This window comes from Phaethon lepturus, unplaced genomic scaffold (genome assembly GCF_000687285.1).
Source record: "Phaethon lepturus isolate BGI_N335 unplaced genomic scaffold, ASM68728v1 scaffold128, whole genome shotgun sequence".
Lineage (NCBI taxonomy): Eukaryota > Metazoa > Chordata > Aves > Phaethontiformes > Phaethontidae > Phaethon > Phaethon lepturus.
In genome coordinates this window covers 31,865-54,472 of record NW_010555260.1, presented here as the reverse complement: position 1 = coordinate 54,472, position 22,608 = coordinate 31,865, and the positions used below count along the sequence as shown (strand labels likewise).

At 38.6% G+C, this 22,608-nt stretch overlaps 1 protein-coding gene across 1 annotated transcript in view; it reads left to right on the top strand.

Moving 5' to 3' along the window:
* Positions 1 to 360: 360 nt before the first annotated feature.
* The window catches only part of LOC104624650 (complement C4-like), a 51,436-nt gene continuing 29,188 nt past the window's right edge, over positions 361 to 22,608 (top strand). The window contains exons 1-14 of the mRNA XM_010292081.1: positions 361 to 503; positions 3,460 to 3,652; positions 4,706 to 4,889; positions 6,224 to 6,294; positions 6,610 to 6,695; positions 7,939 to 8,021; positions 9,095 to 9,182; positions 14,053 to 14,158; positions 14,341 to 14,464; positions 16,807 to 16,922; positions 17,548 to 17,715; positions 18,460 to 18,657; positions 20,847 to 21,038; positions 22,361 to 22,510. Of these exons, the coding sequence (XP_010290383.1) occupies positions 439 to 503; positions 3,460 to 3,652; positions 4,706 to 4,889; positions 6,224 to 6,294; positions 6,610 to 6,695; positions 7,939 to 8,021; positions 9,095 to 9,182; positions 14,053 to 14,158; positions 14,341 to 14,464; positions 16,807 to 16,922; positions 17,548 to 17,715; positions 18,460 to 18,657; positions 20,847 to 21,038; positions 22,361 to 22,510 (1,824 nt within the window). The 5' untranslated portion in view covers positions 361 to 438. The remainder of the gene's footprint in view (positions 504 to 3,459; positions 3,653 to 4,705; positions 4,890 to 6,223; positions 6,295 to 6,609; positions 6,696 to 7,938; positions 8,022 to 9,094; positions 9,183 to 14,052; positions 14,159 to 14,340; positions 14,465 to 16,806; positions 16,923 to 17,547; positions 17,716 to 18,459; positions 18,658 to 20,846; positions 21,039 to 22,360; positions 22,511 to 22,608) is intronic.

Here is a 22,608-nt window from a genome sequence, read left to right as displayed (position 1 = left end):
TTAAGTAACAGCACGCAGAAAGGACCTGGAACTTGCATTTGTCCCCATTTAGAAATGCTTTACAGCCACTCTTTTAGCCATGGTGTTTTGTTTGATTTCCCGATTGCCTTTGCAGTATTTGTGAAAAGTTCTCTCTGCACATGACTTTTAGTTGCTATAATGTGAAAATATTGAAGCCGGGAAGAGAATGAATGAATAATCAAATGTAAAATTGTGTCTTAGCCCAGAATGTCTCTCCCCAGGCTATTAATTTGTGCATTACTAGCAGGTCCATCATTATTGGTTGCACAGTTTTGCAAGTTATTAATAAATAACCAGGATAGGTAATGTTCTTTGCTGCAATGTGTCATCAACCCATATCTTACAACCTACACCTCAAGGGTAGATTGACAGTGGCTGTTTGATATTTCTGTTTTGCAGATGTTGTAGAGTTTTCCAATGGAAAGGCTGGTATTTTTGATGAGCTTTTGTTCGCTGTTGTCCAATACACAGCAAGAACCTTCGTAAGTACATTTTATTATTAATTCTTCACTCCTAAAAAATCCCTTGAAAGAGAAAGTAGGAAATGTTAATAGTCTCGATAGAGAATTAACAAAGTCTGTTTCTTGGACCACTTAAAATCTGTGTAACATTAAATAGGTAAAAAGTAAAAAGTTTAAAACTGCCTTTTTAAGGCACTTTTAAAGGGAGAGATCTCCATTCAGTAACGAATAATTAAAAATGTCCTACTAAAGCATGTTATAGCTGCTTGCTCATCTTTAGTTTATGACATTTACCAGGTTGGAAGATCTTGGGAAAGAATAACTCTCTTTTTTGTAATTGACTTCTGCAACTGACACATTGCAGAAAGCAAAGGTTTCGCATTTGAGAGAGCTTCAGGATTTTTATGTACTTATCCTCTATTTTAGTGGAGATTAACATATGTTGATATTGGTTCTTCTAGCTGGACAAATTCCTGGATTTGGGAAATAGATGTAACTCTCTGAGAAAACTTATGGACCATGTTAAAGGTCCTTCAAATTGACCTTTATCTGTAAGGCAGAAGTACAGGAGAAGAGACTCTTGCTTTGTTCCCACCAGGATCAAGTGTGTTCAGGTACTTGCCATAGCTAGAGAAGAGCTTTGATGAGATACCTGGGCAGTCAGGTCAAACCCTCCTCCCCTTCCATGTCAGCTCACCTTTGAGGATCTGCAGCCCCAAATACTTATTTCTCTTCTTCTGAGGTTTTACCCAGGTGCAGACTCCTGCCTGCAGTCTGGTGTTGACCTCCAGTGTCCACATCAGCATGAAAATTACAGCCCTACAGAAACTTGATACTGGGGTAGCTATGGTGCATCCTGAGGCACACTTCATCTTCAGTAAAGGCTTTGTCATCTGTGATAAAACCTTAGTGGACATGGGGACTAAGGTAGTTTTTTTCTGAAGTAATTGGATGAGGAAACACAAGGTGATGCATGTATTAGGTATATGAAACTTAGCATTATGTCAGGAAAATATATCATCATGATGCTTCGAGACCAGATCCGGCTTGTGTCTGGCTAGCTGAGGTGGGGGCAGTGTATGGGCAGTGTAGGCTTGTGACCATGTCTGTCTGAGCTATTGCATAGATAAACTCTTAAACAACTAACTACATCGCTGTAAAAAGAAGACCCTAAATTTCTGTAGGCTACGCCAGAGAGCAAGCATTACATTCTTTTTTCCATATGTGAAGACAGGTCTTGTGTCACCTTTTGCTAGAGCAAATAACTCTGAGTTGGTGATGCAGTGATGTTTTTGACTAAAACCCCTTCAATGCCATTGAGAAAATACAATGAACACAGATGAAAATGAAAACTTTCTTTTCAACATTCAAGCATTTGAATGCATATAGATGCCAATTCTGACTAGTGAATTAGAGAAGACAATTAGATAAATTAAAACAATAAAGATCAGGATCAAGCATTAAATGAGGTTAGATGTAACTGAAAGTTTCATAATTCATTGTAAACTAGAAACATTAGAAAATATTTTCACAAATGTATCGGTACAAATGATAAAATGCTTTAATGTTTATTGAAGGCTGTTCTGTTTTTCTTTCCAAGATCCTTATGTTTATGTGAAGACTCAGGCCACCTATGATGCATTTCACTAGTCATATGGAAGGAGAGAGATGATTTTTATTCTGTTTTCACAGTAAAGCATGATTATTATCAGAAAAGAAGGAAGTAAATTTGAGTTTCATTTGAAAAAACAAATCAGTTTGATTCCCTTCTTTCTATATCCCACCTTCCTTTTTATAAATTTAAGAAAGAAGAAACATTAAAAAAAAAAAGAAGTAAAAAAAGAGAAAGTTCAGACAACCCATTCTTGATAATGGTAAAATCATTCACCTTTCATTTTAGAGGTCTTCTGCAGAATAATCATTTTCCAAAAGCATCTTTCTTGAGCTCAGAACTGTTGTGTTTGTGCCATTGTATCATGAAGACATAGCTCTTCACATCATTCCCTGATATCATAAAAGATACTTGATTAAAAAGAGGGCAAGAATTATGATCTACATTTTAAAGGTCATGAAATTAATTACCAAGAAGCACCAGAGCAGAGCTAGGAATAAAGGGAAGGGAATAAAGAGAAAAATAAGAATATTTAAGAAAAATAAGAATATATAAGAAGGGAATAAGAGAAAAAACTAAATCACAATCAGTTTATCCTCCCACTCAGCCCTTTCTCAGGGCTGTGGTCTCACCTTCCACGATCTCTCATTACCAGCATTTCAGAAACAGTGACATTTGAATGAAGATCAGCTACTTGAAACTCCATACATACGGTTATATAGGAAATTGATACCTCACAGAATCACAGAATCACAGAATCAGTAAGGTTGGAAAAGACCTTTAAGATCAAGTCCAACCATCAATCCAACACCACCATGCCCACTAAACCATGTCCTGAAGTGCCACATCCACACATTTTTTGAATACTTCCAGTGATGGTGACCTTCTGATATATTAAAGCATAAGTTGGCATAATGTAGGTGCTAGTACATGAAGATATGACTTTATAATATCAAATACGTATTTATGAATATCTATTCACTGTCTCTTAATGCATGGCCTATTTTTGTTTCCAGGAAGTTGAGTTTATAGAACTTTCTCTCAGTTAAATGAGGTTATAAATGGTATTGGCAGTCCCTGGGACATATCGCAGGTTTTTTTCTCTCCTGTCTATAGAGACTGATCTTTTGTAGGATTTAAATGTGATGGTCCAGAATTTGGGGATCAGTCAGAGAGAAACTGTCTTCTTTTAACCTCTACTCTGACTAACTTCTTCCTAGATGGACTAGGTGGTCTCCATAAGCCCCAAGCTCAAATACTCTGTGAGAGTCTGTTTTTTTCTTTAAAGATTGTATTAGTTGGACATTCTTGTATTATGAAAAAATCACCCTACGTACTGGACAATCTGTTTCTGTGTTGTTTTAGATTTCTTATTACTGCCCCAAATGTGGTGCATGTGGGCATACATGAGACAATAACAGTTCAAGTCCATGGAGCACAGAGCCCTGTGCAAGTTACTGCATACTTCAAAGATGAGACAAAAAATCAGCTCCTATCAGAGCGGATCATCTTTAACCTTAACCAACATAATAACTACCAGGAAATTAAAAAAGTAATGGTGAGTCTACCATCATAGTGATGTAAATGTTTTAACCTGGTGATAAAAAACACATAATCTGTACTAGGAATATGTAAGAACAGAGACAACACTGATCCCTAGAGACAGATGACAAAACACCAGTTCCAGTGACAGCAACACCCTATTCACCCAACCAGCTAATAAAATAATGCCTAATATAATTTCAGTGGTGATTGTGAGTGCTCTTTTGTGCCCGACAAGCAAGCTCAAGATTTTGTCACATGGTGATTAAAGACCTTTTGATCACTGTAGATCAGTGATGGAATTAAATTTAAAAATTTAGTTTTATCAGTGTTTGTTGTTCTGCACCACTTGAACTAAGACTGCATTCATGCCTTTGGGCATACTGGCCATTTTTACAAAACAGGAGAAACCTTTAAAAATGTGCAGTCTCTCAGACCAAATCCCATGATGTTTCTGCAAACCTGTAAGTTGATTAATTCTTCTTTACATCCTGCTTTGCCCCATTTGCTTCTGACATGATTCTTTGAAGTCTGGCAGCATTTAGTCCAGGAGTACTAGTTTGGGCTCTTCGTTTGGAAAACAGCACACAGCAAGACTCAATTTTTAGTTCTGATTGATTTCTCCCAAAGCTAAAAGCTGAGCTTTCAAATCAGGTTCCCCTTGAGCATGATGTTTAGAAACATCGTATTAACCTGCATGAGATAAAGCTCTAATCTCATAGCAAAGTTTTTAGCAAATGAAAGATTATAGGATGCTGCTACAGCTACCAAATGACATGGTAACTGGAATTTAACATGCGTGTAGACTGAAGAAAAGTCACTGGGCTTGAGTTATTGCCACTGGAATATATATTTCTATGGTGGAAAATGGGGGATTAGATATATTTCTAGTTGAAATATTCACCCCATAAGAAAGATATAACATTCAGTAATAAAGATATAATTTAATATCTTCTGTTGAATGGTGTTAATAAAAATATTTAAGCTGGTTTTGGTCCTCAGCTGTGTGGCTCTGAAGTTACCAGATTCATATCTGACTCTGTGGGGTTGTTCCTTTTGTCCTTTTCAGGTCAAGCCAGGGACTCTGCAACAGGATCTATTCAAGAAGACTAATCATCCGTATGTTCTGCTGGTCACCGAAAGCAGGGATCTGTATAAGGATACTGTTCAAAACACTCGTATCCTCCTGTCATCCAAGAAAGGCTACATTTTTATTCAGACAGATAAACCTATATACACACCAAGTTCCAAAGGTTAAAATACAAATGCTGCATTTCAGATGTTGAATATAGATGTTACAAGGGCATGATTAGAAAAAATAATAATGACTTCATCCTTCCTAATGTAAATCCTTCTCGTTTAACCCCAGCTATCTCTGCGCTTACCAGCCAGCCCAGATTTTAAACTCGCCTTCTGCAGCCAGGGCTTCTGGAGGGTCTGCACTGCACATTGCAGTAACCCATGTGGAAATGCCACTGGAGTCAAAAAGTCATTCTCTCTTCTAACAGGAGCCAGACAAAATCTGCTCATTTTTGTTCAAAAAACTTAATAACTTTCCTTTGGAAAACAAAATTGTGAGAAACCTGCAAAAAAATTCCTATTGCTTCTGTTTCCAACACCAGCAACAAGTATCCTTTGCATTTTAAGATCACAACAGTTTTGTTACTATCGTGGTTTAACCCCAGCTGGCACATAAGCCCCACTCAGCCGCCCGCTCACTCCCCCCTGGTGGGATGGGGGAGAGAATCAGATGGGTAAAAATGAGAAATCTTGTGGGTTGAGATAGAGATGGTTTAATAGGTAAAGGAAAAGCCACATGTGCAAGCAAAGCAAAACAAGGAATCCATTCACCACTCCCCATGGGCAGGCAGATGTTCAGCCCCCTCCAGGAAAGCAGGGCTCCATCACGCATGCGGTTACTTGGGAAGACAAACACTGTAACTCCAAAAGTCCCTCTTTCCTCCTTCTTCCCCCAGCTTTATATGCTGAGCATGACATCCTATGGTATGGAATATCCCTGTGGTCAGCTGGCGTCAGCTGTCCCAGCTGTGTCCCCTCCCAACTTCTTGTGACCCCCAGCCTTCTCACTAGTGCAGTGGTATGAGAAGCAGAGAAGGCCGTGACTCTGTGTAAGCACTGCTCAGCAATAACTAAAACATCCCTGAATTATCAACACTGTTTTCAACACAAATCCAAAACTTAGCCCCATACTAGCTACTATGAAGAAAATTAACTCTATCCCGGCCAAAACTAGCACAGTTACTTAACAATTTCATTAAGTAACAAGAGATGGAAGTAAAAAAGAGTTCTTGAGTTGGTTGTAGGTCTTGACTGCAGAAAGGATAGAAAAGTGAGTGAAGCTCCCTGAGTACTTTTTGGAATTTGCTTCAAAAAGGTATCTGTTTGGTCATGTAATATGCAAAGCTTATGGAAGAATGCAATTCTTTTTTGAAATTTCTCAAACTTCTTTCCATTAAAAGAAAGATTTTTATCCTAAATTCAGTAGCTCAGCTTAGAGCTTGTAATAATTAGGATCTAGAAAGGCCAGAAATAAATATGTGAACACATTTATTCTTCTGTTAAACAGTAAAATACAGGATCTTCATTCTGGACAATGCTATGAGGCCAACAGATGACACAGTTACAGTTGCTGTGCTAGTAAGTATACAAAAAACAGTGTTCATGAGTGCTTCTTCAGCACAGGAACTATAAAAAATTTCCACAAAAGATCCAAGAGTCAAACTATAGCTATGACTCCCCTCCAGAAATCAGTATTTACACATTGTGAGATATGTCTAGTCATTTTTGGCCAATATCAGGAGCATGGAGGAAAACATAACGTGTAAATACTAAAGTAGGAAAGTAAGCAGAGCATTTTCTCTTCCTTAGGACTAGTATATGAACTTGAGCTTTTGGATGTAAATGCTTGACACCTGGTGCATAATTTTATGATTGTTTTCTCTCTCTCAACAGAATTCAAAAGGAATGGTGGTTAAAAAGTCAGATCGGAAAATAAAAACAGTATTCAGTGAAAACTTTGAAATACCTGACATTGCAGAGTATGTTACTGCTATGCCTTGTGCATTAAGACAGTTCACGTGTCAAAATGTCACTATCTTCAAGCTAAAAACAAGAGTCTTGTCCTTCCCTTCCTTCTTTCTGCTCTGCTCCCCTGTTTTCCTCTCTTTTCTTTTTTTCTTATTGTGTATTGCCTGCCTTACCATTTCTTTAGAACAGGAGGTGCACTAAAGCAGGCAGTTTTGCTCTGATTACACCTGGCAAGCACCGTGGTGCACTGTCAGCGCCTGACAGCGGGGAACCGAGCATAGCTGCTCCGGAGCCAGCCCTGGAGCCTCCTGTGCAAGGGTCTACACCTGAGCTGGTCGCCCCATGCTCCCTGTTCCGACACTGGAGATGAAGTCACGCGTTTAAGGCTGTGATTCATTTGACCTGTTGAGATGCTTATGTCAGGGTGAGATGTACCACATCTCAACACTGTCTGTTTCTCTCCATTGGCTATAGAGGAGCCCAAGGGGACCGACCCGGATGAAAGACCTCACAATATAATGTTTAAAGTGATGAGGATTAACCTCACCTCCTATTAGCAGAATCAAACCATCCAGATTCATCCCCCCTTACCTGCTGAAGTACTTAAACTGCTGAATTGCTTGAATTAGCTTTCAAAATTACCTTTATCTCACCATGGAGCAGAGATTGAGCCTATGGTTAATAACTTTTTACCTTTAAGCACCTCATGTTGGAGAGATAAGTCCAGAATTGAACGTTAATGTGCTGCAATTAGCAACATTTATCTTGATAAGGAACAATTTAACAAACTGCTTAAATATCTGCTCAACCATATGACTACATTCAAGAGAGCACTTCCGTAAGGGCTCAGTGTGCAAAGTATAACTAGTTACCTCTGATTTCAAACAGTCAAGCTTTTTGTTAATATTCACTGTGTTCCTGCATGCTAGATTGATTTTGATATGATAGAGCAGATAAGCTATAGGAAATATATGATGAGTTCTCTATTTCTGAGGGCTTTGCAGAGGCAGCGCATGTTACATGTGGCTTGCAAATATGTTATCTTGCAGTTCCTCATAAAGTCTTTTTGAGTGTTTCTTAGGACACTTGGAAATATGTTGCTGACTCCTCCCAGCAAAGAGAAAGCCATTAATAAATTAGTTTGGGATGAGATCAAAGCAAGGAAAATATTAGCATTTAGTGATAATTTAAATATAATAGCATCATAAAATATCTGCGGAATCTTAACTATTTTCTGCTGAATTTGAACTTTAGGCCTGGAACTTGGAAAATCAATGCCTGGTTTCATCAGTACAAAATGTCTAATGTTTCTGCTGAGTTTGAAGTGAAAAAATATGGTAAGAGAATATTTAATTTGCATTAGAAATATATTGTCATCACTATGTGTTAAAAGATATACTGCAGTGATTAAACCTGGCTGTAGTTAGGTACTAAGGACAAGATTGAGTGTTTCAGTGCCTCATTGCTATCTCTGATGCCCAGGAGAGCTCTGCTTTTGTGTGCCTTCCACTTATATTTGAAAAAACACTTTATTTTTATAACTTTAACATTTTTCACAGAACATCCTTTTTTGGAAGGGCTCTCCTACTGCAGGAAAAAAAAGGAAATGAGCTCCACTTTAAAATGATTGCAATTCTGGCTACAGTTTTCAGTGAAAACTAGAATGGAAAAAAACCCCTATCTATTTTCTCTCAGTGGAATTCAGTTTGAAAGTTGATTAGAATTGTTCCTATACTCAGAGAAGCTTTTTTAAAGAGAAGTAAGGATACTGTGGAAAAAGTAAAAATGTAGAAATTTAACAGTTTGGGGTAAGAAATGTCTTGATTTACTTGTGCTGAAATTATGCTTTCTTGTAAAATGAGGGGGGGTTAAAGGCAAAAGAAAACCTCAGGATTGTATGAAAATCTCAGTTTAACAAAACTGGCTTTGTCTTAGCTAGTAGATGTAACAGAATAAAGAAGACTACTGCATTCTCCACAAACACCTACATCCATGAGTAAATTACTCTGGCTGTATCTATAGTAGCAAATAGTTGGGCAAATTGCAGAATGATACAGCTGATGCTGAGGACCTCATGTCCACACTCAACCCATTTTTAGGATGGGTTTACTTCAGGCTGCTTCTAGTCTAAGGCACTTAACACCCAGTAGCAGTTAGAGCTTATCTTCTGGCTTATTTTCATTGTAAATAAATCAATTTTGTGTGCTTAAGGACTGCTCCACTGTGTGAAGCAAAGCAGAATAAGGGAAGATGATCAGGAGATTTTGCTTCAGAAGCGCACCACTGATTCAAACTAAAACATCCTCTCAGTGCAGCTGCATCCTCTTGGTGGGCGTTGCCACATGCCAGGAGTTTAAGGGATGTTCGAAACTCACGTATCATGACGTTTTTTCTTCTTTTTTTCATGCAGAACTTCCATCTTTTGAAGTCAAACTCATCCCACTTCAGCCATACTACCACATCTGGAATGAAAACTTTGTGTTTGATATCGAGGCAAAGTAGGTGTGCTCACAGTGAGGCTGTTTTAGGAGCCAGACAATGAACTTTGCAGCTTCTTCTTTTTTCTTGTCATTATCAGTTAACCAGATTCTGGCTTTATTTGAATCTGACTTTAATCTTATATACTCTTTGTTTCCACTACTAACTTGAGCCATCAGTGTAAAATGCTACCTGGTTCACAGGGGTGGTGATCAAAATGGAACAAGATTTTCTGAATATTTTAGTTTGCTAGTAAAAAGGTGACTATTTAGCATTCTCTTCTGTGTTGCAAGGTAAAGTTCCAGGTAAACTGATAACCTGCTTTTCTTTTGATTTAAACATTTAGAAACATGTTTGGTTTAAACATTTAGAAACATCCAGATGTTGCTATTTAATGTAATTCGAGTAGAGATGGATTCAAGTTTGCATATGAAATTTTCTCAAAGCCCAGTGAAGTTTGGCATTAATAAGCTAGTGTTTATTTGAGAGTAATGATTTTATGCAGAAGTGCTTCCAGGTGAATAAATACAGTTAATCAGAGGTGTTTCCATGACCATCACTACAGACACGTGCATTACTGCAAATTAGTGTGACATTGATCCAGAAGAGATATGGCTACCAAGCCCTCAGACTGGCCAGACCATGAGGTAGGGCTCAATGTAGAACAAATTGAACCTGATCCCATATCAGATTGTAATGACATCAAACACAAAGTAACTAACTTAGATGGTCAGATAATGAAAATATAACTCATCAAAATATTTTGAATACTTTGGAAGAATCAGACTGAACCTAGATTGAATAAGTATTTTTTGCTCTGGTATTTTTGATCTCATGCTGATAGATCTAAGTTTGCTGCATCATCTAACAGTGACTCATCAACATATATCAAGCCTTCTTGCCTGTTGAATTTTCAAGTTTCTTCGAAGAGAAAATACTAAACGACTGCCTGTTTAGGAGAATGTTCTTCCTTTACTTACCACTCAGCTGGAATCCAAAATGACTAGAAATATCTTGGCCACCCTGCACATTGGGAAGATGGAGAGATAAATCAAATAGTTGCCTGGGGACTCAGCAATTTTTTTCCTTTTCACTGAAATCACCACTCATGCAACTAGAGTTGATGACTTTGGTAGGATATATTTATATGAGATTTGTAAGTCCAAGATCTAGATACCAGTCATTTAAACAAAGTGGTTCAGTGTGGCATTAGTTCAGATGTTATAAATTTGATTTACAGTTAGATTTTAAATCTGTTTTAAAGTTGACTCTGTACCAAAAAAAAACTGGTATGAAAATGGTATCCTATTGATGAAAGAGCATGTGAAGTTCCTTCATGAAAAAGAATATACTAGAAATTGGCTAAAACAAACTTAATACTGCACTCGAACAGAAGTTTATATTTTCTGAAGTCAAAGAACCTCTGTATGACAAGTTAAACTTATAAATTAGTGTCCTTTTGGTCTCTAAATTAGAACTTGATACCTCTTTTTTTTCTTTCTTTCTTTCCCTGAAGAAGAATACTTTTTAAGAAATAAGAACAGGCAGCTGGACGCAGCTGGCCTCCAGTTGGGAGAAATCTTTCCAGTTTCAAAAGAGTGAGGAGACTGATCACTTTTCTGCTCATGTTTTATTTTCTTAATTTCTGTGGATTCCTAATTTTTTGTATCTTCAAAGAGCAGAAAATAATATTAGCAAATACTTTCAAATTAAGTGGGTTTTTAGGATATTGCCAGACATACTGGATAGTTTATATGGGAGAAATACAGAAAGGTACTCTGCGATATCTAAATAACACTAAAATAGTTATTGTGTTTATTTGTCCCTATCTAGACAAAAGTTCAGATTTATTTCAGGGCAATTTTGATGCATCAGCAGAGAGTTGAACACACAGTAACAGCAAGTAATGTCAGACCTTCGCTAAGAACAGATCCTTAAAAAATAAATCAGCACCTCATGGCTTTTGAGGTAGATTCACTATGTTCCTTAAGATTCTTTAACACAAAACCACAAATAGGATCACAGGAGTTATTGTAGCTAGTATTGTTAAATATATTTAGTGTTAAACAGTGGGCAAATTTTCTGTACAGTAATGATTTCCAAGAAGATAGTGGCAAGTAAACTGTGTATATTCTATTAAACAATCAGTAGGTATTTCTGAAGCCTGTAAAGCTTATTGTAGCCATTCACTTCTGGTATTGTGACTATTAATTGTTTGCAATTATTTTTAATAATTTAATAATAATATAAAAATACACACGTGTGACATTGTTGGGAAATGTTTTAACAGTGAAGTTAGATTCTAATAACTTAATTGTTCTACAGAATAATTTGTATAATTTTACCAAAGTGTTTAATTAAGTTTCCTAGTCAAAGCCCCTTTGAGTGCTGCCTTTTACAAACACACACATAATTGAATAGTATAAGAATATCTTATTGATAAGTCACCACTGGATAATTTGTGTCTATCCCAGTAGTTGATGGGGATGGCAGAGAGGACACAGTCAATACAAAATGGAGGAAAGATCTAGGTATAGAAATTGCTTATATAATACACAGATAAGAATAAAGAAGCTTGGTCTATGCAACCAAAGTCTGTGACCTTGTTAAGCACTGAGAGTAACTAACTTTGTAAGTAATTTAGCTTACAGTAGCCTTTAGTTAAATAGGCATTAAATATTAGCACTGAACTGTGTGAGTGCATGTGACTAAAGTATCATCGCTACCGCCACCATTTGTGTTTCATCTTGTGTTTGACTCTGGAAAGCCCTCCAAACTGAGAGCAGGAAAAAAATTATTATTATACTCAAACATTGTTTAATATCTTGTGGGATATTATTTCTTAGATGCTCCCCTTATATGAGGAATTACTCATATACTCATTACAGTAGGAACTTTGTCTGCCTTTGAATGTGATACCAGAGAAGATATTTGAGCCACCTGGGTAGTAAGTTAAACAGTTCCAGGAAAGGTTCCTGAGCCCCAGACCTTGGCTGCTGACAGCTCTTCTGGTGCATGGCACAGGCTTGTCCTCAGCCATAGAGCACGCCTCAAACAATTCCTGGAATATCTTCGGGAGGAAGCACGGACCAAGATCCACTCCAGGTCTGCATATGGCCACCCTGCTGTGGAAGACAGAGGGTTTAGTAGAGCGGGCATGGGCTGTGCTGTGCCAGCCAGCCACAGCCACCAAGACAGCACCGTGCCTGTTTAATTTAATTTAATTTAATTTAATTAACCTGGTCCAAACAGGGTGCAGTAGTTAGATTTGCTACACGGACCTTGGTACTGTAGCGAAGTGGAAGACCGATCCTCCACCCACCCCGAGTTCTAGCAGAATTTATTTCTGGTCTAAATTCATCCCTGGCCAGTTTATACCCTGTTGGTCTTCTGCCCGCTGTTCTTGAGCTCTTCGCCTTGACTGCGTTGATCCTTCCTTTCTCCAGCCCACCTCAAGAGAGCAGATAGAACCCTGTATCTAAATCTCCGTTTGCTTGGCTGAACAAATGCAACCCTTCTAATCTCCTCTTGATCACCTTCACTTCTTTATTTCAATTGAATAATGACTAGCTTTAATCACGATTACTTGATATTGTGATATGAAGTGATATCTGATAACTGGCTTTAATATGTTAATCCTTTCTAATGTCTTCTCCGTATGTTACTGCAGCACTCAATTGTGAGTTTATGGACTGTGCAACTCTCTCATATATAGTTCACTACTCATTATCATCAATTATTTAAGAGGAAAAAATGGGATTGAATAACTGGATACTGTTCTATTGTCTATTGGAAAAGGTCCTAGTGGTGCTACACCGGCCTGCCTGACTTTCATCAAAAGCAACATAAGGAATTCCTGATAATTGAACTTATTTCTCTGAACTGGCCATGCATGTATTGACTGTTGTTTCCCATAGTTATTAGTTCTGGCATTTTAAGCAGTTTTCATAAGAACTGCTTCTCAGTTAGTTTCATTGGTATAGGTCAGTGCTGCTGATCAGGTCAATTTGAAAGAGGTTTTGTTTAAACAAAAATAAACCATTACAGAACTGAGATGAAACAGGATCTCCACAAGGAAAAGACAACACCATGGCCATGACAGGTCTCATGTAGCACGTTACATGCTGTGCTGCAGGAGGATGCCATCTGCCAGGGTTTCCTTGAGTAAGGAGCCTGCCAGATGCAATAACGTGCCCCATCCTCCCTCCTATATAGAGAGTTCAGGGGGGTTCTGCCCAGATACCTATCTGGCAAATATTGCGCTTACAAGACATCCCTATACTACACTGCCTAAATCCACAGGAGAGATGTGGGGTGGAGCGTGTCTACTCTGCCTAATGCAGGTATTAAAATTTCAGCAGGTAGTAACTGTCTCTGGAGATCATCAGAGGTACCAAATACTTCACATAGGTTCTGAGATGAATCTCTGGACCCCTCTTTTAAACACTCTGCTCATGAGGTGTCTCATGCAAAGGAATTAGCTGTTCATCCAAGCTAAATAGACTGGATACCTCCCTTGATCCCTGTGAAAGGGATGAGTTGTGTGAGACCTCATTGTGCAACTAAAGTTCTCATTAATTAAAAAAAAAAAAAGTTTAAATTTCTCTGGCGTAAATTTTGTCAGATGATGTCTCCACATGTGATTCTGCCAATGCGATTTACTCCATATGTTTCTCTGCACTTGAAATCACCGCTTTGTACGCAGACCAGTAAAAGTCTTCATGTTTAAGTTATAAGTGAGTGGGACTAATTTTTATTTTCAAGCTATTAGCTACAGATGGGATGCCTACAGATATCTCAACTTTATTTCAGTATAAAATGATTAGTCTGATTTATTCTTGCTTTTTATTAATGTAATGATTCATCTTCTCATTTTTCTTCCTTCCAAAGACACTCTTATGGGAAAGGGATTCAAGGTGCTGCATATGTGCGATTTGGCATTATTGATGAAAATGAGAAAAAAATCTTTCTTCCAGGCCTGGAGCAACAGCTGTCAGTAAGTACTGGAGTTCAGTGGAACTATTCTGATCTATCCCAGGTAGAGCTGAATATTGTCAGAAATTATGAAAATATAGATCCCTGTAATACTGTAGTCATGCTATAAGCAACGATTTTTTCATTCTGATGGTAACAAACCAGTAAAGGGTTGTCACCGCTTTTTTTTCACTTTTGTTTTAGATTCAAAATGGAAAAGGAAGAGTTACTTTAAATACACCACTTTTGGAAGAGAAATTAAGAAAGAGTATTTCCACACTGGAAGGTTTTAATTTATATGTTGCTGTTACCACTGTAGAAACTGCAAGTGAGTACACTATGCCTTAGCTGATACAGTCTATAATATTTACATTGATCTTTCTCTAGTGTAATCTTCATGTGGGAAATCTTGTCCCACTGGACCGATCTTCACAGCAAAGCTTGCTCATGCTACAGTGCATGACAGTCTCTTTCATCTGACTCCCTTCTGTGCACAAACTGTATCTCAGGTGGGCTTCACTTATCTCAACACAAATGTCCAGTACCACTTTAAATGCCCTGTGTGGTCTCCCACTGCTGGTCCAGAAGTGCTCAGGTCTCCTGTAAGTACTCTGCTATAGGATCTGTCCCATATTAAACAGCCGTGTGAGAATATCTAAGATACCCTTGTCTGTCTGAAGTGGCACCTGTATGAACGCAAATGAATTGCTCCCCTTGAGATCTTGTTTGAGCACTTGCCTCAGCCATGTCTACTCCTTCCATACATACAAAGTTATTAGTCAAGCTTGGTATCTCAGCTTGCTTTGTACCTCAGCTGGCTAAGCTGTCAGTCTAAAGGTAAGGCATATATATTACAGGTACAGTGCGATGCAGAGGAGGATTTAGCCCTTGTGAGTCCTGCTTGTCCTTTTATGCCTTACCACAGTTTTATCAGACTGTGATACCTGGCATGTGCACAAGTACAATATAGGTCAAATAGCTTGGTCATGGTGTTCATCTGGGACATGAGCCTGGAGCATGTCTATCCAGAAGTTCTTCAGTGCCTGTTTTCCTTTGTTTTCCCAGAGGACAGATAGTTATTTCCACAGTTCATTACAAGAAATTTGTGTAGATATTTGCTCACAGCAATGCTAAGCACGTTGAGCAGGCCCCCAGATATCTTAGAGCTACCCACAGGTGAGCACTGTGTTGAACCAGATGCAGTTCCAGAGGTCAATAGCTTATTTGGGTTGTAGCTAGTGCTATTGTTAGTCATACAAGGCTAAGGTGAGACTTAAGGTGCAACTTCATGCTGACCTCCGAAATTGAATCTGCGATGAAGCTGACCTTTCCAACATGGGCAAGATTTTTCTTGCTGTTCATAGGGAGATTGATCCCTTTTTACTTTAGATATCTGGAAGTAAGGTATCTAGTCAGAGCTTGGGCACTTTGCATGGTCAGTATAGAGAATGGAAGGGTTAAACTGCACTCCAGAAGTGTCTGTTCCCATTGGCTGTTGGAGTCTAGATACTTAGCTTAGAATTACTAGAATTCTAAAGATTTCTAAAAATCCTAAACATTAAGTAGGATTCCTTAGAATCCTAAAATTAATTCAAATGCATTGCAGCTGTGCAGTTTTTAGTGTACTCTACTATTATACACTGCATCTACTATATTACACACACTGTTGCCACAACATTTATTGCAAGAGCAAAAGGGTCTGAAAGACCTCCCATTTACCACACCAGCACGATGGATGTAAGATCTCATGGTGTGGCACGGTCTCTACCATGTTTCCTCTTTCCGCCGCAGGCAGGCTGCCTTCACCCTTGTGTACTTGCTGGGTTTGGTATTAAATATATGCATGACAGGGCAAGGCTGGTGGGTTTTACTGACACCTCTCAACCTTGGAATGTTAAGGTGGAAAATAAGGATACTGAAATTATGTCTCAGTGCACTTAGTTTAAAGCAAGCCATGTAACTGATTTTTTTTAGGAGTGGTTGTGGGTAGTGGTTTAACTAGAAGTTAACTGGAAGAATGAGTGGTTTAACTAGAAGAATCTTAGATGGGAAGCAGTCTCAAGCTGTCTTGTAACTGCAAAGCTGCAGATGAGGATATTAGGTAATATTAACTCTCTCACCAGTAGTCAAAAATGAAAAGAAAAAACTCTTTCAGAAAATTAGAGACCTAAGGTCCAAACCCTGCTACTGATTCTGAGTGACTTTTATCTTGGACTTTGATGTAGCTTTTCCCCAGGAACGAAGTTCCAACAGCTCGGAAAGGGAGGTGCACGGCCACGGTGGCTCCTGTGGTATCAGTGTGCTCTGCGTTTGCTGACGCCTTGTTCCAACTGATGTGTTAGAGGGGAATTTTTACGTTGTGAGTAACCTCTTTGCAGGTGTCCATGCCTGAGCTGCCGAGGGCAGACGCCGGCCAGTGCCAGCTGGCTGGAGCACCACACGGGTTGCGCTGCCCTTGCGCTGGCCGGTCTCTGGTGGCGTTCCCCACTCACCTGCACTCACCTCTTCCTCTTCTCAGGACTGAAGATCTTTGTGGAGGGATCATATTTCCATTTTCTTTATATACACTGCTAAAAATGCAATTAATCTTGAAAAGTGATGGATGGTATGGTAATATGCAAGTACATAGTTATTGCTCCCGTGGCAACACATACTGTTTGGTATTAACAGGTGGTGAGATGAGGGAAGAGGAACTCAGCAATGTGAAGTTTGTGAAATCTCCTTATGCTGTTGATCTGTCTAACACCAAAAAGTATTTTGTGCCTGGAGCCCCCTTCTCTGTTGTGGTATGTAGTGTTCAGACAACTGTGTCCCTTTGCCTCCATAGCAAGGGATTTATATCTGTCCCGTGTGTAAAATCTATATCTGATCCAGTGAGAGCTCTATAGGACAGAGGACCTCAGGAATAGGTCCAACATGACGCTACTGCTTGTGTGTCTGGTTTGTTTCATTTCTGTACACACAGAGCCTGAGCAGGGAAACTGAAGCCACAAAATGCTGGCTTTCTGCTCTGAACGTCATCTGTGCCCTGTTGCACTATAAGGTTTTATAAAAATGTAGCAGTCTATTCCTCACTTCCATATCAAAAGTTTAAAATAATAATGTTGTACCAAACTAATCCTGTATCAGATAAAAATTCTGAAAAGTGAATCAAGGTATCATGGTTTTTTAAAAAAATACATTTAAGTTTTTTAGTTTTTAAACTTCACACCTTCGAGTTTTTCTACAAAGTTTTCTACAAAAAGTTAAAGTTAGAAATTTACCTTAGAGACAAATATCTCATTTTCAAACACTAGTGTGTACAGTTTTGTAGTTCTTCTCAGCTTAGAAAAATAATTTCTTCTTGTGTGTGGGTGTTTTTTAAACCCAGACATTTCCTTGATGTAACAGAAAAACATTTCTTTCTAATAGGCATCTGTCACTTTGATTGATGGCTCACCTGCTGCCTCTCTACCTGTCACTGCTACTGTTACCTTGCCTGGAAAACCTCCGATGAAGAAGACTGCACTTTCTAATGAAGAGGGTCTAATCCCCTTAACATTTGACATCCCTGGAGATGCTCAGATGCTTCAAATAATGGTAAAGAAAACCCAAACATCCATGTTTAAAAATATACTGCTGAGAAGAGTTCATAAGACAATTACAAATGACTCTGAAAATGATAATTTTTACATTAAATTAGCACAGAGGGTGGAACATAATTTCTTACACCACCTGCACAGCTTTGTCCATATTGTGTAAGAGATGTTAGAGAGACCAGGGCCCTGAGGGATGTCTCACTGAAGTGAAGGACAACCTCATACATCAGAGCTTTGAGAGTGCATGCGTCGGTGGTAGTGGTGTTTTTTTTGTGGTTCAGATGTGCATCTTACTGGTTTGAAGGATGGAAATGGGACTGTAAGGAAGATCACAATGAGAAGTGACAGAAAATGATGAGAAGAAGGTGAAGGAAAAGGTCCTGAGCAATGTAGACAGTAGGCTACATCTGGACACTCAGAAGGTTCAATTATGTGCACAATACAAAAAGGGAAAAAAGCTAAGTACAAAATCACTTCGCAATTTTGAGCCACTAATTCTCATTCAGAAAGAGCCAAGGCTGAAAGATATCAAGTGCAAATACAGCAAGAGACAAAATAGGGTGAGATAATAAAGTAATTAAAACCCTGGGTTTTGGTGCCAGGTTCTGCTAATGAGGTCTCAGGAGTGATTCATCTCATTTCCCAGCATTTTCTGAATAACCTGGCAAGATACAAATTATGGGCGACGCTCTAACCTGTCTCCTGAGGGACACTTTACTCACTCTGTCCTTTTCTTCCCTGACAGGTAAAGGCTGAAGAGGGAAAAGAAAAATTTGAATCACCTGAAACCAGTATCACAGCTGAAAGATACCGGTCTGCTTCCCCAAACTACCTCAGCATCAGCATCCCGCATACTGTTGTGGCACCTGGAGATACCTTACGCATCACCTTGAATGATATTCATCAGTCTGGAAGTGGAAAGATTGACTATTTCTATTATATGGTAAACAGAATGGTAGCATACCAGTAATTCTTTTCAGAAATTATACAGCCCAGTATCTTGGACAACCTACCAAGACAGGCTGAGTGAACTGGGCTTGTTCAGTTTGGTGAAGAGGCTAAGAGTTAATAGCATCCTAAAATTACTTGACGAGGTATTACAGATGTAATGAAGACAACTTTCCTAGGTGGTGCCATGCAATAAAACAAGGGGCAAAGGCTACAAGTTCTGGCCTGGAAGGTTCATTCTGGAAAAATCTTTTCACTAGTGAGGAATGCAATACTGGAAGAGGTTCCGCAGAGAGTTTAGGGAATTGCCATCCTCAGAAACATTCAACACTCAACGAGAGAAAACCACACCTGCCCTAATCTTACGTTGGTGATGGTTCATCTTAGAGCAGGCAGATAGACTAGAAATCTCCATATGTCTTTTCTAGAAACTATTTCTATGATTCAGGTATTTTTATATATTTGCATATATTTTGGGGCATGTAATATACAAATCTTTGTAAATTTTTCTTCTGAAAGAGGATACAGAAACACAAATGTTAGTTTGTAGTTTCTAATACAGTCTAGACCAAATAGGTCCATATCGGGTAATGTTTGTCTGCATAATTATGTGGATATTTTGGAAAGATACTAAACTGAAAGCCCTGAGAGCTGAAATCTTAGACAGATAACTTGTGATGATATCTATGACCATTTGATTTCTCTTACTCCAGATCTCATTCTTTCCCACTCCTTCCAATCTGTATCCTTTCCTTATAATAAACCAATATTAAATATTATTTTTATTGGTCTGATTCCCATAAATACCATTTTTTTCAGCTATTACAGAACTGCCTACCTTGTTGTGGGTAGATCATACATATACATATACATAAGATTCTGTCCCTGCAAGTAGAAGTCCTAGTCATATTCTAGGGGACCTTGACTATCTCAGAAAATGCCTTTTATAGTTAACTATTGTTTATTTTATGAATAACACATGATTCTTATATTACCATGGCTCCATATTACCTGCACCTGATGTTAGTTTAACAGGTAGGTCAGTGTTATCTCCAACAGATAATGTCATGAAGGATCACTGAAGGCATTGGCTGTTATGGCCCTAAGTAGCGTCCTGAAATTTCAGACTGAAAAGCAGTTCTATCGCTGGAAAAGCAAGGAAACAATCCTGCTCATCTTGGGACCGGGAATGCCAAGTATTTATTTTGTTGAAGGAGACAAATGTGTTCATGGATACATTCCAGGAGTGAATCTGTTGAATGTCAAATGTGTTGAATCCCCTTCTCCCTCTCTTCATCCTAATTTCCCTCAGCAGCTTAAATTTCCCAGGATGATAAGCACCATGGGCACAAGTTCCCATTTAATTTTAATAGAACTCTGATATATTGGAATAATTGTATCCCTAGGAGTTAAATTTAGGCTTGGGGGTTTATTTTCATTAGATGACTTAGCATAGGGTTGTAATTGCTGCTGCCAGGCTGTGGGAAGGTGCAGCGTGTGGGAGAGATGGTGGAGCTGGAGCTCAGCAGTGAGGCTTTCTCCCAAAATTTGGTCTGAAGCCCATTCATTGTGCATTTAGTAAAACTGCATGTATTTTGTTCAGGGAAGAGCACTATCAGTGCTGCCACTGTGTCCGTTTTCCACTCCTCTGACAACCCATGAATATAATTAACATATCATAGGAAGAAAGGAATTAAATAGTGAAAGATGGGATGAAATCAGTTAAGGGCCAGTCTGCGGTACTTTATCCTGATAATACTTCTTGGGTGAAACCTCCTGCTCCAACACTTCCACACCATCTGAAAGATTCAGTGCTGATTACAGGTTAAATAAAGCTAATAACCTCCTGAGGGTGATGACTTGGTATTGCAGAAGACAAAAAAAAACCCTGCTATCTGGGACCCCCTTTTCAAACTGTAAGACTGAGTGGAGGGTGGTAGATTTGTGTTCAAACTCGTGCCACAGGACCAGTGCAGCAGAGGCTGACCACCACACTCCTGGGCTAGAGGCACTGTGTACTGGTCTCCTCCAGGCTACTGGTATGCAGGTTGGGAATTAAAACTACTAAGTGCCATTAGAAGATAATAGAAATGGCCTCAGAAAATTCTATATCTGTATATAAAGTTATGCAACAGTCTAGTGTGTATTCGTAATATTTGATTTCTCTTTGTTTCTTCCTTGCAGGTTGTGGCAAGGGGACAAGCTGAGCTTTTGGGGAGGATCCCCTCCTCAAACAAAGTAATAAACCTTAAAATCACTGAGAAGATGGTGCCTGCCTTTCGCTTTTTAGCTTACTACTTCATTGCGAATGCGGGCCGTCAAGAGATTGTTGCTGATTCTGTATGGGTGGACGTTACGGATGTCTGTGAAGGAAAGGTACTTTCAAAGCAAGTAGCTTCTGTTTATTGTATTCCAAAATATGAACAAAGACATGGGGTTTCAGCAGAGCAAGTGCAGGCCTGGGGTTAAAAATTGAGACATTTCATTTTTATTGAAAAAAGGAGTCATCAGGATTCTTGACAAAAGGTATAGCTGGGAAAATGTCCCAGGAGTGATGGCAGTGATAGCCTTCTTCCATAGGACAGGTTGTGCCTCAAAGAGATTAAAAATATAATTTCATACAGATAAATCACTCTCTAACTGTCTATATGTTAGAAATCTGCAAGGAAACACCAGTAGAATCACTGGGGGGCAGAATCTTTTTATAACTTTGTCTTTTTGTTGTGAGGTGTGTCACATGAAAGAAAGTGAAGCAATTTATTGGGAAAAAAATGAACTTGAACTAACTTTTCAAGCTTTTTCTTTCCTGTTAAAAGTAATATTCTGAGATTTTGTAGCATTTCAAAAGCACTTTAAAAAAACCATTTACATTAGAAAATGAAGTGTAGACAAAATAGGGGTCCCTCTAAGCCTTTCTTTAACCTTATTCCTGCTCCTTTTTGGTACCATAATGTAAAATGAAAAAAAAAAGAAAGAGAATTTTCCCAATAGCATGAAACACAACTGCTGAAAAGTCTCAGCAGTGTAAATTTTTTTTTTCCATGAAAATGTTTGTTTTGGAAAAAGAAAGTGATAGTCCATTAAGAAAAAAAGTTTTCAAGAAAAATTATCCATCTCTAATACACAAGCCAATTCTTCATTCCTACGATGACAAAACCGGGTTACGTTCAAGTTGGCATTCTATTAATAATTCCCTATTAATTTCATAATCACCATGTCTACTTCCTCCTAAACAACGGAAGTGTCTACATCAGATATGCACCAGATCTGAACCCAGTCATGTTGAAAAACACAAGTGTGAGATAGAAAGGAGGTTGTACTATTACAGACCAGTTTACGTCAGTTAATTTTGTCCATTAATTAGTCTTTTGCTGTATTTCATGGCAATTTTGTTTCCACTGGAAAATAACAAAACCTCTTACACATACTTTTAATTCCCATTGGTGCTTAAATGTTATTGAAAGCTAGTGCCCCATATCCTGCACAGACATGTCTTTTAACACCCCACATTCTTCTCCACTGGGAGATACCAGCACCTACATCTTCCAAAATGCAGCGTCCGAGGCAGAAACACCACAAAACTGGAACATCCCCTCACTCTGACTGCTGACAGTCACAGCTGACAGTATGCTGAGCCCAAAGAGTCTTTGCTTTTTCTTAACCAATATGACATTTTTGCTTCAATCTTTTCTATTTAGATTAAAGTGAGAACAGAACAGGAGATATACGAACCAACAGACAACATCAATTTACAGATTGAAACGGACCATGCGGGAACAGTTGCCTTGGCTGTGGTTGATAAAGCAGTTTTTATTCTGAACAAGAAAAATAAGCTTACAGCCAAAAAAGTAAGATATCTGTAAGAAAAATATACCATATCTACTAGTCGAGCAAAACTTTCCATGACTATTGAGATGATCAAAATTTAATTAATGGTTATTAATTG